Raw genomic sequence first — 14,950 nt, 5'->3', positions numbered from 1 at the left:
TGCAGAGAGTGACCCAAGCCTGGCGCTATGAGGCAGCAGTGCTAATCGCTGTGTCACCGTGCCATCCCGCAGTAATAAATTTCTGCAGAGAGTACTAGAAACAAAAAGCAATTGGATGCTGCAGAGCCGGGACTTTGGGGTGATTATAGGTGGATGAATAGAGATGGGCCAAATGGCCACCTTATTTTGTTACTTTGTGACTCCTAACTTTTTGAAATCCCACATGGACTGGAAGTAAAGCATTTCACAGTTCTTCATTCAATTTAAAATTTCTCAAAACATTGTTTTGTATAATTGTAACAATTCACAACCGTAACATTTTGGCGAAGTTTGAGATAAGCAAACTATCAAGCTAGCCTACATTGTAAAGACTGACTTAGATTGGTCAAAGTGAAAAAATAATTAGTTGTATTTGTTATACCCTGATATTTACACTTTTAGGTTCTTTCCGATCTTTAATGTAACTACAAAATGCATTTAGATGGTGGTTTATAACCCAAAAAAACCAAGGTGGAAAAAAAAACTATCAAGCCGTAGAATCCTACCATGCAGAAGGCGGCCATTCAGCCCATTGAGTCTGCACCGATTATAATCACACCCAGGCCCTATCCCCATAACCCCTTGCATTTACCCTAGCTAGTACCCTGACACTAAGGGGCAATTTAGCATAGCGAATCAACCCTGACCTGCACGTCTTTGGACTATGGGAGGAAACCCACACACATGGGGAGAACATGCAAACTCCACACAGACAATGGCCCAAGCCAGGAATTGAACCTATGTCCTTGGCGCTGTGAGGCAGCAGAACTAACCACTGTGTTGTCCAAGGTAGTTGTCAAACCTTGTTTCAATAGTTGGATTTCAATGAGGATTGTGAAGGTGTTGGGAAATTAAAAAGCCAGAAGAATACGCAGAATTCTGTGGGGAGAGGTTGTGGTGCTAGAGGAGGTCATTCTGATGATCAGAGACATAATAAAGAAAGGATTTAAACACAAGAATTAAAATTTTAAGTTTGATTTGCTGATGGACTAGTGGCAAATGCTAATCAATGAGATCAGGTTTAATAGACAAGCAGGAATTGTTGCAGCATTAGCTACGTACAGCAGGGGTTTGATTGAGTTAAACTTTATGGGGAGTGGGAGGCTGATTAGTCGAGCATTAGATTTGGAGCTGACAGTGCTGGTGAGAAGGCAGGAGTGAAGGTGGACTCAGTTCAAGGGGTGGAAGTAGCAGTCTTTCTGATTGAGAGAATGTGGGAGAATAGAAACCAGTTCAGAGTCCCAAACTCTCTTCAGAAAGCGAACGTAAAGAAATGGGGCAGCATAAAGATGTCTTGATGGTTATTTAACAAACAAAGAACAAGGAAAAGCACAGCACAAGAACAGGCCCTTCGGCCCTCCAAGCCTGTGCTGATCATGATGCCCTAACTAAAAAAAACTTCTGCCCTTACTCGGTCCATATCCATCTATTCCCTCCCTATTCATGTATCCATCCAGGTGCCTCTTAAATGTTGTTAATGTGCCTGAATCCTCCACCACCTTTGACAGTGCGTTCCAGGCACCCACCACTTTCTGTGTGAAAAGCTTTCCCCCCTCACCTTGAACCTGTGCCCCCTTGTAATTGACACTTCTACCCTTGGAAAAAGCCTCTGACTATCCACCGTGTCTCTGCCTCTCATAATTTTGTAGATCTTTATCAGGTCTCTGTCTTTCCAGTGAAAACAATCCTAGCTGATATCAACCTCTCCTCATAGCCAACACCCTCCAGGCCAGGCAGTATCCTGAATACCCATCAGTATCCTTCATTGTGCTCTCTCCAAAGCTTCCACATCTTTCTGATAATGTGGTGAGCAAAACTGCACGTGATACTCCAAATGCGACCTAACCATGGTTTTGTATAGCTGCAACATGATTTCCTAACTCCTGTACTCAATGATCCAGTTGATGAAGGAAAGCGTGCCATATGCCTTATTAATCACCTTGGCCAACTGTGTTATCGCTTTTAGGGAACAGATCATTCTGTATGTTAATGCTCCTATGAGTTCTGCCATTTACAGTATAACTCACACCTAAATTTAATCCTCCAAAGTACATCACCTCATATTTGTCTGGATTAAACTTCATCTGCCATAAAGTTGTGATGTGGGTGAAATACAATTGTTTTACTGAATTAGTTGATATGATTGGCAGTAAATGGAAGCAACTATATTGAATAATTCAGTCATTCAATTTTGTAAACACCAATAATTTGTCATGTCACTTTAAGGTAAGTAGCTTTTGTTGAGCTCTCTGCATTTTTTTTGTGTAACATTTAAAATGAGTAATTTTTGCAAATACTCAGGTCCCTAGAATGGTTCTGAGATGTGATATTGCTTTGCACAGTTATGTATTTTCACAACACCAGGTTAAAGCCCAACAGGTTTATTTGGAATCATGAGCTTTCGGAATGCTGCTCCTTCATCAGGTGAGTCCAAAAGCTCGTGATTCCAAATAAACGTGTTGGACTTTAACCTGGCATTGTGAGACTTTTTACTGTGCCCATCCCTGTCCAATGCCAGCATCTCCACATCATATATTTTAACAGCTTTCTTCTATTTTTGAGCTATATAGGATTACAAATGGCAACATATCTTAAAGGCTCTCATAGTGCATTATGGATATTTCTTGGCACCTGTCCATTAAAGCTTAAATTTACAAGTGAGAACATTCCAAACCTGTTGATCGAACTGATTAATTTGTTTATTTTTCTTAAAAGTTATTGCGTTATACAGTAATGTCTCTGTGTTATGTCACTGGTGCAAGGGGCAGACTAGACCATGTTTGCTTTTAAATCAGTGGCTAAGTATGCAGGTACATATTCTGAGCTAATGCTTTACATGTGTGCACTTACACAGGTTCTTTCTTTCTGCTTGTTGTAGTTGCATCGAATTATCAAGGCTGGAAAAGGTGTGAGCTTGTCTCTTGATTTATGCCGTTACCATGGAAACCGGGCTTTGGAAGCACTCCGATGCTTTCCTGCTTCTGAAGCCAGATCCACTCTGGAAAACATTGTGTATGCAGTGACCAAGTTCTGACTGGTGTAACACAGAGAGATATCAAACTAGAATAAATCTTTGTAGATAAGCTGTCAGTTCAGCCCGCCACTTAATCTTCCTTTCAAAAAAAATGGAATAGTTTGTATCAAGTGAAATGTTGCGGAGCGATGAAGCAAGATTCTGTTATTTTAATCACTGTGAAACAAAGAAAGATAATAAAGCCCACCCCCTCCCCTCCACTTCTTGTGTGCTGGCAAACAAATTTGCGGAAAGGTCAAACAGTTTTCCCTTGTCATGCCAGAAGCACACTGGAGGCAGCAAGGACAGAAATAATTAATGAGATTTGCTGCTGTGACCTCAGCAAATGGACAGGAAATAAGGCCGTATTGATTGGACACAACCAAGGATGGCGCCACAGTGGTGGCCTGTGGTTTTTCCCTACACTTGGAGGACGGCGGTGGAGGTGGGGGGCAGGGGAAAGCTGGTGGTTGGAATGAGACTGCAGGTGTTGTGAGAAACACTTCATAACCTGTCTGATAGATCTGCCATTTCAGAATAGTAGTCCAATTTATCACCGTGCGGGGGCAATTGCAAGGATAAAGATTTTGCCTGAGGCTTTGCAAGCAATGTAGTAGCTTTTTTTAAAAAAAAGAATGGTAAATTGTCAAAGTTCACATTTGTGAATTGTGGAAAGGATGGTAGTTTGATTTAAAATGTCAGCCCAAATTTACACAACAATGTACGTTACACATACAATCCAGATTCTTTTTTCACCATCTTTTGTCACTGCTGATTTGTCTTTCGGGATTCCCAGGGAAAGTCCAGGTTTATATCTACAGTCAGGTGCAGCTGTTAACTGTTTAATACTCCAACAATAAAGAGATTATTTGTTTACTTATTAAAACTAGTAAAGGTTTATTTATTAATTTGAACGTGCCTGTTTTGCACCCTCCTTAAAAGAAAAATGCCTTTTTGTGCTCATGTCAGTTCATGGCTACAACCAAAGGATTTTTATAATAAAATGCAATGAGCAAAATATATCTGTCTCGTGCCTGCCTGCTTTTTCCATTAATCTTGCACCTTTGCCATGTTCCTGCTGAGAAAAGCAATTGAAAATAAGTCTCTTTTTAACCTTAGGACTTACAAAAGTCTTGAACAGTGAAGCACACAATGACAGTAGCAGTATATGGGATATCAAGTCTGTAAATTGACACTGTCTCTATTTTGTTCATGGAGATGATTTTTGTGGTTTGCATTCATGCAACCCGAGAGCAACGTTGACAAGAAGGCTGAGTTTACATAAATGGTCTGGATTGCGACTAAGCTACCTTTCTTTCTTCTGTGGTGTAATTACAGCCCAACTTTAATCTGAAGACAGCTAGCACAGCAAGCAGATTTTATTACTAAGTTCACTCATATAATTAGCGTGTTTACTTTCTCCAGACTCCTGACCAAAAAAAAACACCTTAACCATTCAAATCCAGCTGCCTTTTTGCAAGAACTTTTGTTGCCCGCTCTACCCTGACTAAGAAAGCACTTAAGAAAAATTATTTGCCTGGAAGATAGTGTTGGTGCGGTAGTTTTCATCATCCATCTGGATGCCTTTCCACAGCCAGGTGTTCGAAGGGAAATTATATAAACGTACATATGAATTAGGAGCACATGGAGGCCATTCGGCCCCTCAGGCCTGCTCCACCATTTGATAACATCATGCTTAATCTGACTGTGGCCTCAACTCCACTACCTATCCCCCAATACCTTTTGACACTGTTGTTAGTTGAGAATCTATATACTCTGCCTTAAAAATATTAAATGACCCTGTATCCACTGCTCTTTGGAAAAGAGAACTAGACAACCCCTTGAGAAAAAAAGACTCTTCTCGTCCCTGCCTTAAATGGGAGATCTCCTTATTCTTGTCTCTACTACAAGGGGAAACATCCTCTCAGCCCCTGTCCTGTCTGGTTCCCTCGGGATCTTGCATGTTTCAATAAAATTGCCGCTCAATCTTCTAAACTCCAATGGATACAGGCCCAACCTGTCCAACTGGTTTTCATGAGAGAGCCCCTTCATCCCAGGAGTCTGTCAAGTGAATCTTCTATGCAATGTGTCTAATATACAATTATTTCATTTCTTAACTAAGGGGACCAAAGCTGTACCCAGTACTCTCAATGTGGTCATACCAATTCCCTGTACAACTACAGCAAACATCCCTACCTTTATATTCATACGCCTAGCAATTAACAATATTTCATTTGTCTTCCTAATCACATGTTGTATCTGCATACTAACCTTTTTGTGACTCCTGTATCTGGACATCCAGATCCCTCTGTATCTCCGAGTTCTACACTAACTCTCCATTTTGATAATATGCTGCTTTTCTACTCCTCCTGCACAATTCACATTTTGCACATTATACTCCATCTGCTAATTTTTTGCCTACTCACTTAACCTATCTATCTTCCTTTGCAGGCTCCTTATGTCCCCTCCACATTTTGCATTCATATGCGTCTTTGTGTTATCAGCAAATTTAGTAAACACATGTTTGCTTCTTTCTCTCAAGTGATGGAAAGATTATAAATAGCTCAGGCACCCTATGGCACTTGTTACATTCTGCCAACCCAAAAATGACTCATTTATGCATACTCTGTTTCCTGTTAGCTAACCAATTTTCTATACATCCTAATATTTTATCCCCTACACAATAAGCCCTTATTTTGTGTAGTAACCTTTAATATGGCCCCTTGCCAAATGCCTTCTGGAAATCCAAGTACGCCATACCTACAGGTTCCCTTTTGTCCAGGTTACTTGTTACTTCCTCGAAAATACTAATAAATTAGTCAAACATGATTTCCTGTCACAAAACAATGTTGACTCTGCCTGATTGCATTGAGACTTAAGTATCCTGTGTAATCGTTCTGGGCCAGATCCTCATATTATTGGTAAGATCTAGTTACATAGAAGTTAAGAAGTTCTTTCCAAAAGTCACTCCAACTCAGACAACATCAGCGACTGCACACTTTTCTTCAGAAATTTAATTCCCAAGTTTACACTTGAGCACCAACTCTCACGCCCAATTTCAATTCCTCAGCTGCGCTAAGCAGAACACGACTTTCCCCAACAGCCTGCAGCATGAAGCCAGCAACCATCAGCTGCCTTCTTGGATCTTCAGGACCTTGCCTGAGCCCTCTCCGATTAGCAGGACTTCTTTCGAGCCCCCTTCACTTATCGTCTGCTTCCCACATCCTTTTTCCTGTTTGGAGCAATTTCCTTGTTCCTTCCTTTCTCCTTAACTAGGACCCTCGATCCCTGCCTGGAACCACATTTTGGGACCTCCCTCGATCCCTGCCTGGAACCACATTTTGGGACCTCCCTCGATCTCGATCCCTGCCTGGGACCACAATTTGGGACCTCTCTCTGTTCCCTGCCCAGGACACTAGTCTTTTATGGAGCTGTCTCCTGGTCACCTGACTTGGGTTCTTCATCCAAAGAACTTAATGAAGCAGCTCTGCACATGTGCATGAGTGAAAACTCCAAAGACTGTCAGGACTTGGGAGTTCTCAACGAGCAGGTTAGTGTGGCTTTCATAACACCTATTCCTTCATAACAGATTCCAGCTATGACAGATGTTCGGCTTATTACAGCTTTGGTTCAAATATGGACAAAAGAATTGAATTCCAGAGGTGAGATGAGAGTGACTGCTCTTGACATCAAGGCCACATTTGACCAAGTACAGCATCAAGGAGTCCAGAAAAATTGGAGTCAATGGGAATCATGGAAGGGAAAACTCTCCGCTGGGTGAAGTCATACCTGACACAAAGGAAGATGGTTGTGGTTGTTGGAGGTAAATCATTTCAGTTCCAGTAAATCACTTCAGGAGTTCCTCAGGGAACCATCTTTAGCTGTTTTATCAATGACCTTCCTTCCGTCATAAGGTCAGAAGTGGGGATGTTCAATGATGATTGCACAATGTTCAACGCCATTCATGGCTCCCTGTATTGAAGTAATCCATGTTCAAACGCAGCAAAAGCTGCACAATGCCCAGACTTGGGCTGACAAGTGGTAAGGAACATTTGTGCCACACAAGTGCCAGGCAGTGACTGTCCCCAACTAGAGAGAATCACATTATTGTCCCTTGACATTCAATAGTATTACCTCCATTGAATCCCCTATCAACATCCTGGGGTAACACTGACCAGAAATTGAAAAGGACTCGCCATGTAAATATTATGCCTACAAGAACATATCAGATAGTAGGAATCCTATGGTGACTCCTGTCTCCCCAAACCCTGTCCACCAAAAACAAGGCGCATGTCAGGAGTGAGATGGAATATTCTCCACTTGTCTGGATGAGTGCAGCTCCAACAACACTCGAGAAGTTTAATACTATGTAGGGGAAAACAGCCTGCTTGATTGACACCACATCTACAAGCATTCAATCCCTCTACCATCAATGCACATTGACATTAATGTGTACAATTTACAAGGTGCACTGCAGAAACTCACTATGGCTCCTTTGGAAACGCCTTCCAAATTCACAGCCAATTCCATCTAGAAGGATAAGGGCAGCAGACACAACACCATCACCTGGAATGTCCCCTCCAAATCACTGACCATCCTAATTTGGAAATACATTGCCATCCTTTCATTGTTACTGGATGAAAATCATTGAACTCCCTGACAGGACTGTGCATGCAACTGCACCACATGGACTGCAGCAATTCAGGAAGACAGCTCACTACCACCTTCTCGAGGGCAACCAGGGATAGGTAAGAAATGCTTGACTAGCCAGCAATGCCTATGTTCCATAAATTTAAGAAGCTAACAAGCCCGTAGTTTCCTGCTTTCTGTCTCCTTTCTAGAGTGGAGGAGCTACATTTGCTATTTTCCAATCTGATGTGACCGTTCCAGAATCTAAGGACTTTTGGAAAATTAAACCCAATCCGTGTAAAATCTCAGCAGCTACTTTTTTTGAGACCCTAAGATGAAGCCCGTCCAGAACTGTGAATGTGTCAGTTTTAAGTTCTAATAATTTTCTTAGTATCCTTTCCCTGGTGATTATATTGGCTTTAAGTTTCTTCCTTTCAGCTCTTGATTGACAATTATATTAGGAGGTTATTGCAGTGAGGACAGACTCGAAGGAGCGGATATTCCTGTTCCGCCCATCACAGGAACTGTAGACAAGGGGTGGATCGTGGAAAGGTCCATTGACCTTGAGCAGGATTTTCCAGTTTTGGGGCGAGTGCAGCTGGAAACTCCCATCCAGAATATCTGTTCATTTCATCTATTGCATTTCCTTATTTTCCGCTATGAATTTCTCAGACTCTCTCCAGAGGACCACCACTCACTTTAGTTACTCTCTTCCCTTTTAAATATCTGTCAAAACTCTTACTACTTGTCTTTATATTTCTAACTAGCTTTCAAACTATAGGATCCTTATAGTGCAGAAAGAGACCATTCGGCCCATTGAGTCTGCACTGACTCTCCAAAACAGCATCCCATCCAGGCCCTCCCCTCTGCCCTATCCCCATAATTCCACACATTTAGCATGGCTAATCCACCTAATTTTCACATCTTTGGATGATGGAAGGAAACTGGAGCACCCAGAGGAAACACACGCCAACACGGGAGAATGTGCAAACTCCACACAAAATTTAAAGTTAAGATTTTAAAGTTTATTTAATAGTGTCACAAGTAGGCTTACATTAACACTGCAATGAAGTTATTGTGATAGCCCCCAAGTTACCACACTCCAGCGCCTGTTCGGGTTCACTGAGGAAGAATTTAGCATGGCCAGTGCACCTAACCAGCATGTTGCTCGGATTGTAGGAGGAAACGGGAGCATCTGGAGGAAACCCACGCAGACATGGGGAGAATGTGCAGATTCCACACAGACTGTGACCCAAACTGGGAATCGAACCCGGCTCCCTGGTGTTGTGAGACAGCAGTGCAAACTATTGTGCTGCTTCTCCTTTTCATTAGCCAATCTTTGCTGTTTTTTATCTTCTGTCCAATCTTCTGACCTGCCACTAAACTTTGCGGGATTGTGAGCTTTTCCTTTCAATTTGATACTATCTTTAACTTCTTTAGTTAGCCACAGTCAGTGTGTCATTCCATTACAGTCTTTCTTTCTCATCAAAATATATCTTTGCTAAGTGTCAAGAAACATCTCCTTAAGTGATTGCCACTGTATTTCTATGGGCCTATCCCTTAACCTAATGTGTCAGTTCACTTAGGCCAGCTGTCTTCATGCCCTCATAATTGTCCTTATTCATATTTAAAATATTAACCTTTGACCCACTTTTCTCTCCCTCAAATGCACAACTCAATCATGTTATGATCATTGCTACCTAGGGGCACCTTTACTATAAAGCCAGTAATTCATTCTGCCTCATGGCATCTTAGAATCTAGAATAACTTGCTTTCAGATTGGCCTCAGTACTCGCTGCTCTAAGAAACAAGCAGTGAAGAAGGTTATCCAGGATTGCAACGGGAGCTTGATCAATTGGGCCAGTGGGCTGGCGAATGGCAGATGGAGTTTAATTTAGACAAATGCAAAGTAATGCATTTTGGTAGATTGAACCAGGGCAGGGCTTACTCAGTTAATGGTAGGACATTGGGAAGAGTTACTGAACAAAGAGATCTAGAGGTACATGCTCATAGCTCCTTGAAAGTGGAGTCACAGGTGGACAGAGTGGTGAAGAAGGCATTCGGCATGCTTGGTTTCATTGGTCAGAATATTGAATACAGGAGTTGGAATGTCTTGCTGAAGTTGTACAAAACATTGGTAAGGCCACATTGGAATACTGTCAATTCTGGTCACCCTATTATAGAAAGGATATTATTAAACTAGAAAAAGTGCAGAAAAGATTTACTAGAATGCTTCTGGAACTTGATGGTTTGAGTTATAAGGAGAGGCTGGGTAGACTGGGACTTTTTTTTCCTGGAGGGAAGAAGACTGAGGGGTGATTTTATAGAGGTCTGTAAAATAATGAGGAGCATAGATTAGCTAGATAGTCAATATCTTTTCCCAAAGTTGGGGAGTCTAAAACAAGAGGGCATAGGTTTAAGGTGAGAAGGGAGAGATACAAAAGAGTCCAGAGGAGCAATTCTTTCACACAGAGGGTGGTGAGTATCTGGAACAAGCTGCCAGAGGTAGTAGTAGAGGCGGGTACAATTTTGTCTTTTAAAAAGCATTTGGACAGTTATATGGGTAAGATGGGTAGAGAGGGATATGGGCCAAACACGGGCAATTGAGACTAGCTTAGTGGTTAAAAAAGGGGCAGCATGGACAAGTTGGGCCGAAGTGCCTGTTTCCATGCTGTAAACCTCTATGACCTCTAAGCACTCTATGAACTCATATACAAACGTTCTCCCCGTGTCTGCGTGTGTTTCCCCCTCATGCTCCGGTTTCCTCCCACAGTCTGGGAGGTTAGGTGAATTGGCCATGCTAAATTCTCCCTCCGTGTGCCTGACCAGGTGCCAGAGTGTGGCAACTAGGGGATTTTCACAGTAACTTCAATGCAGTGTTAACGTAAGCCTACTTGTGACACTAATCAATAAATAAATTTTTGAACAATGTTCAAAGAAAAATAACAAGAAGGCACAAATTTGATGCCCTTGTGATTTTGCTGCTGAATTTCTGGTAGGAATATCCAGGAGTTCAATGTTTAATTCCTGGAGACTCAAAGGCAATCCTGGATAGCTGTCATGCTGAAGAGCAAGGAGGGCCCACTTTATCACACTTGTAGAACTCCTGGAAGGATTCCAGAAGTCTGAGCCTTAAAATTAGCATTTTTTTAGAGTTTAAATGTCTTAAAATAAAATTAAAAAAATAAAAATATAAAGAACAGTATCATTCTTCAAATTTCATAGAATCCATAAGGTGCAGAAGGAAGCCATTCAGCCCATCGAGCCTGAACAAACAGCAATCCCACCCACTTCCTGTCCCCGTAACCTCTCATATTTACCCTGCTAGTACCCTTGACACAAATTTGACATAACTTTATCAACAATTGAAAATCAAACATATTTTTGTAAGATAAATCTGATAGATGACATTGAATGGGCGTGTGTGTTTTTATTAAATTTGCGTAGAGTCTAAAAATATTAAATATAAAAATATTTTGAATGCAAATTTGCTGCTGTTCCACCCTGTATGTGTTAATAATTGAAAACACCGCCTCTGTTTCTGCAGATGGCATTCACTTGATCGTTCGTGGGAGTTAATTTTTGAACACAGAATGAAAGAATCTGAGTCTTTCATTAAAAACCTTAGTGTTGGACTGAATTGAAACATTAAATGTATTTTGCAGTAAATTTTCTGATTTAATACTCTGAATGAACTGATTGAAAACATTACAAACTGCAATACGTTACAGATGGTATTTACTGGCTTTATACAGGAGACTTGAAAGTTCAATTACAGAGTTTAATTACTTTCAAATGTGTACAGATGTTAAACACATATGACAAATGTTGATGATTTTCTCTATCCGTGACACTGGCTCCAGTTTCCTACTTTAATTGGACACTAACTGTTCATCTGTGACATGCAAAAACATTAGAAATGGATTGAACTATTAAATGAAAGTCCAAACCCAAGGCTTTCCATAAATGGTGTGTATGAAATAAATAAAAGCTACTCAAATTTTTAAAAAAATTATAGAATGGAGCTTTACAGCATCAATGAATGTTATCTTGTTCATAGGTGTGCTGACCAGTGGCACGTAATGTTCATGCCATACAACAGGCAAGGACCAAACCTGACAAGAGAGGATCCAATCATCACCCCTTGTCATTCACTGACATTACCATCAGGTTCCATTGCCCAGAAACTGAACTGGACTAGCCATATAAACACTGCGGCTGCCAGAGCAGATCAAAGGTTAGGAATTCTGTGGCGATTAAGTCACCTCCTGACTCCTCAAAACCTGTTCATCATCTACAAGCTAAAAGTCAGGAGTGTAATGGAATAATCTCCACTTGCCTGGATGGTGCAGCTCTAACAACACTCAAGAAGCTTGACACTATCCAGGATAAAGCAGCCCACATCATTGCTACCCCTTCCACAAACATTCAATCTCTGATGAACAGCAGCAGCCATGTGTACCATCGACGAGATGTACTACACAAACTCACCAAGGTTTGTTAGGCAGCACCTTCCAAATCCACAACGACTACCATCTCGAAGGACAAGACCAGCAGATACTTGGGAACACCACCACCTGGAGGTGCCTCTCCCCAGAGGTGTAGGTATACCCACTGCGCTGTTAGGGAGGATGTTCCAGGATTTTGAGCCAGCAACAGTGAAGAAATGGTGATATATTTCCAAGTCAGTTCCAAAGAATAATTCTGGATTCAAAACATTCACTTCTCTTTACTCCACAGATGTTGCCAGACCTTTTGTGTTTTTCTGGCACTTTTGTTTTTATTTCAGATCTCCAGCAGCCACAGTTTTTTGCTTTTATCTGAAGGATGTTTAGTGGCTTAACACACCTTATTTGGAAAAGGACTCGGACTTGTAACAGATCACATGGGTGAGACGGCCATGTTTATTCACTCTTTTAAAACAATATGAATCTGGTGTACTATGACAGAGAGACCAGCAGAAAGGCATCCAACCAGCTGCAGTCAACTAAACAGTCAAGGCAATAAACAGTGGAACCCTGAAAGTAGCACAAACTCTTTATCCAACTTTAAATTCACCTGAGAACCAACCTCTTGATAATTCAACTCCAAGAAGCCTTGCAATTTACTGAGAATCCTTTCAAGACCTTCAGTCCAGCCAAAAGATCAAATCATCTGAGGAACTACAGGCTTGCTATGAAAGAGAAGTAATCCCAAATTGGAACTGTATTGTTTCTCTCCTCACCTGTGACAAATCTTTGTATAAGTGATACGCTGTGTGAGAGGTCACATTTTTATATCTCTGAGGCAAGTGTGGGATAACAATTATCCTTCTTTATTTTGTAATTCTCACATACTAGCTGTTGGAAATTTATATTAGAACATAGAACATAGAACATTACAGCGCAGAACAGGCCCTTCGGCCCACAATGTTGCGCCGACCAATTAAAAAGCAATGACCCTCCAACCTAAACCAATCCCTTTCCATCCATAAACCTATCCACGGATCTCTTAAACGCCCCCAAACTAGGCGCATTTACAACTGCAGCAGGCAGGGCATTCCAATCCCTCACCACCCTCTGGGTAAAGAACCTACCTCTGACATCCGTCCTATAACTACCACCCCTTAATTTAAAGCTATGCCCCCTCGTGCTAGCTTTCTCCATCCGAGGAAAAAGGCTATCACTGTCCACCCTATCTAAACCTCTAATCATCTTATATGTTTCAATAAGGTCCCCTCTTAGCCGCCTTCTTTCTAACAAAAACAACCTCAAATCCCTCAGTCTCCCCTCATAGGACCTCCCCTCCATACCAGGCAACATCCTGGTAAACCTCCTCTGCACCCTCTCCAAAGCCTCCACATCCTTCCTATAATGTGGGGACCAGAACTGCACACAATGCTCCAAGTGCGGCCGCACTAGAGTTTTGTACAGTTGCAACATGACACTGCGGCTCCTAAATTCAATCCCCCTACCAATAAACGCCAAGACACCGTTCATCCACACTATTCAGAGTCCTACCGTTAGCCCTATACTCTACACAAACTCTATATTGAAACAACCACTCTGACGGTGAGAAACTACATAGACCTCACACATTAAAACAGTGATCACAGGCAGTAAAAACACACAAATTCTGTCCCTGACTGTATAAATAAAAATTCTACATTTATAATTCGAGATTTATTTCAAATGGCAAAAGGAGAGTTATAGGACACTTGATTGTGCATTCTCATTGTTCCATAGTTATCACAGTATATACACTATACAAAATGCATCTTGTAATGTGCCTTATTTTATTTATTAGTGTCACAAGTAGGCTTACATTAACACTGCAATGAAGTTGCTGTGAAAATTCCCTAGTCGCCACACTCTGGCGCCAGTTCGGGGACACTGAGGGAGAATTTAGCATGGCCAATGCACGTAACCAGCATGTCTTTCAGACTGTGGGAGGAAACCTACACCTGGAGAACGTGCAAACTCCGCACAGTGACCCAAGCCGGGAATCGAACCCGGGTCTCTGGCAGTGTGAGATTTCTGCAACAGTTACGAGTTGTTCTTAGGTGTAATTTACAATAAACAATAATCATTGTGGTAGTGTGATTAAATTAGATTAAATTATGTTCTTTAAGCTTCTTTTTTGGTAGTCCCTCAGGGTAGAGGATGACTTGCTTCCCGGATGACTCCAGGAAGGCTGATTCTGCAGTGGTTGAATAGTCCAATCTTGGAGCCGCAGACTCTAGTGCAGGTTTGGCAGCTGGTGTTTGGGGAGGTGGGTGGGTGGGTGGGACACTCTGGATTCTGCACTCTCTTTCTGCTATTTACACTTAACCTCTGTGTGCCCCACCTGATAATGCAAGAGGTGATTGGCAACTTCACGATACTTCTCCAGTTTGTGTGTTCTAAAGCAAGCGATCCGCACATGTTGATGGGGATGCGGCATTTATTTTGTTTAATATTATTTACTTGTTCACAATTTTGCAGAAGTCATGTAGATGAACAAATTTATAAACTTTCACATAAACAGACTGGGGACTAGGCAATGAAATTTCAGGAAAGACTGCAATGTGAGTACATGGAAATTCATAATTCTATCTTCTTTATATCAGTAGACCTAGATTTTGTATTCCCAGTGCTGAAACCTTGTTCTCTATTTATGTAGTTAAAGGAATTGTTCAATCAGTATTTTGTCCCCTCCCCCCACACCCATATTCTGTCACCTGAGGTGTCTGCTGATTTTATCTAGTGGTTGCACCAGCCACCTTGGGACATTGTGCTACATTTCAGGTGT

At 41.6% G+C, this 14,950-nt stretch overlaps 1 protein-coding gene across 1 annotated transcript in view; it reads left to right on the top strand.

Moving 5' to 3' along the window:
- The window catches only part of pdss2 (prenyl (decaprenyl) diphosphate synthase, subunit 2), a 198,257-nt gene extending 194,196 nt beyond the window's left edge, over positions 1-4,061 (top strand). The window contains exon 9 of the mRNA XM_080193379.1: positions 2,918-4,061. Within this exon, the coding sequence (XP_080049505.1) occupies positions 2,918-3,073 (156 nt within the window). The 3' untranslated portion in view covers positions 3,074-4,061. The remainder of the gene's footprint in view (positions 1-2,917) is intronic.
- The last annotated feature ends 10,889 nt before the right edge of the window (positions 4,062-14,950 follow it).

The sequence above is a fragment of the Carcharhinus amblyrhynchos genome, chromosome 7, assembly GCF_965287045.1.
Source record: "Carcharhinus amblyrhynchos chromosome 7, sCarAmb.v2.hapA, whole genome shotgun sequence".
Taxonomy (NCBI): domain Eukaryota; kingdom Metazoa; phylum Chordata; class Chondrichthyes; order Carcharhiniformes; family Carcharhinidae; genus Carcharhinus; species Carcharhinus amblyrhynchos.
This window is presented reverse-complemented; position numbering and strand designations above follow the sequence as displayed.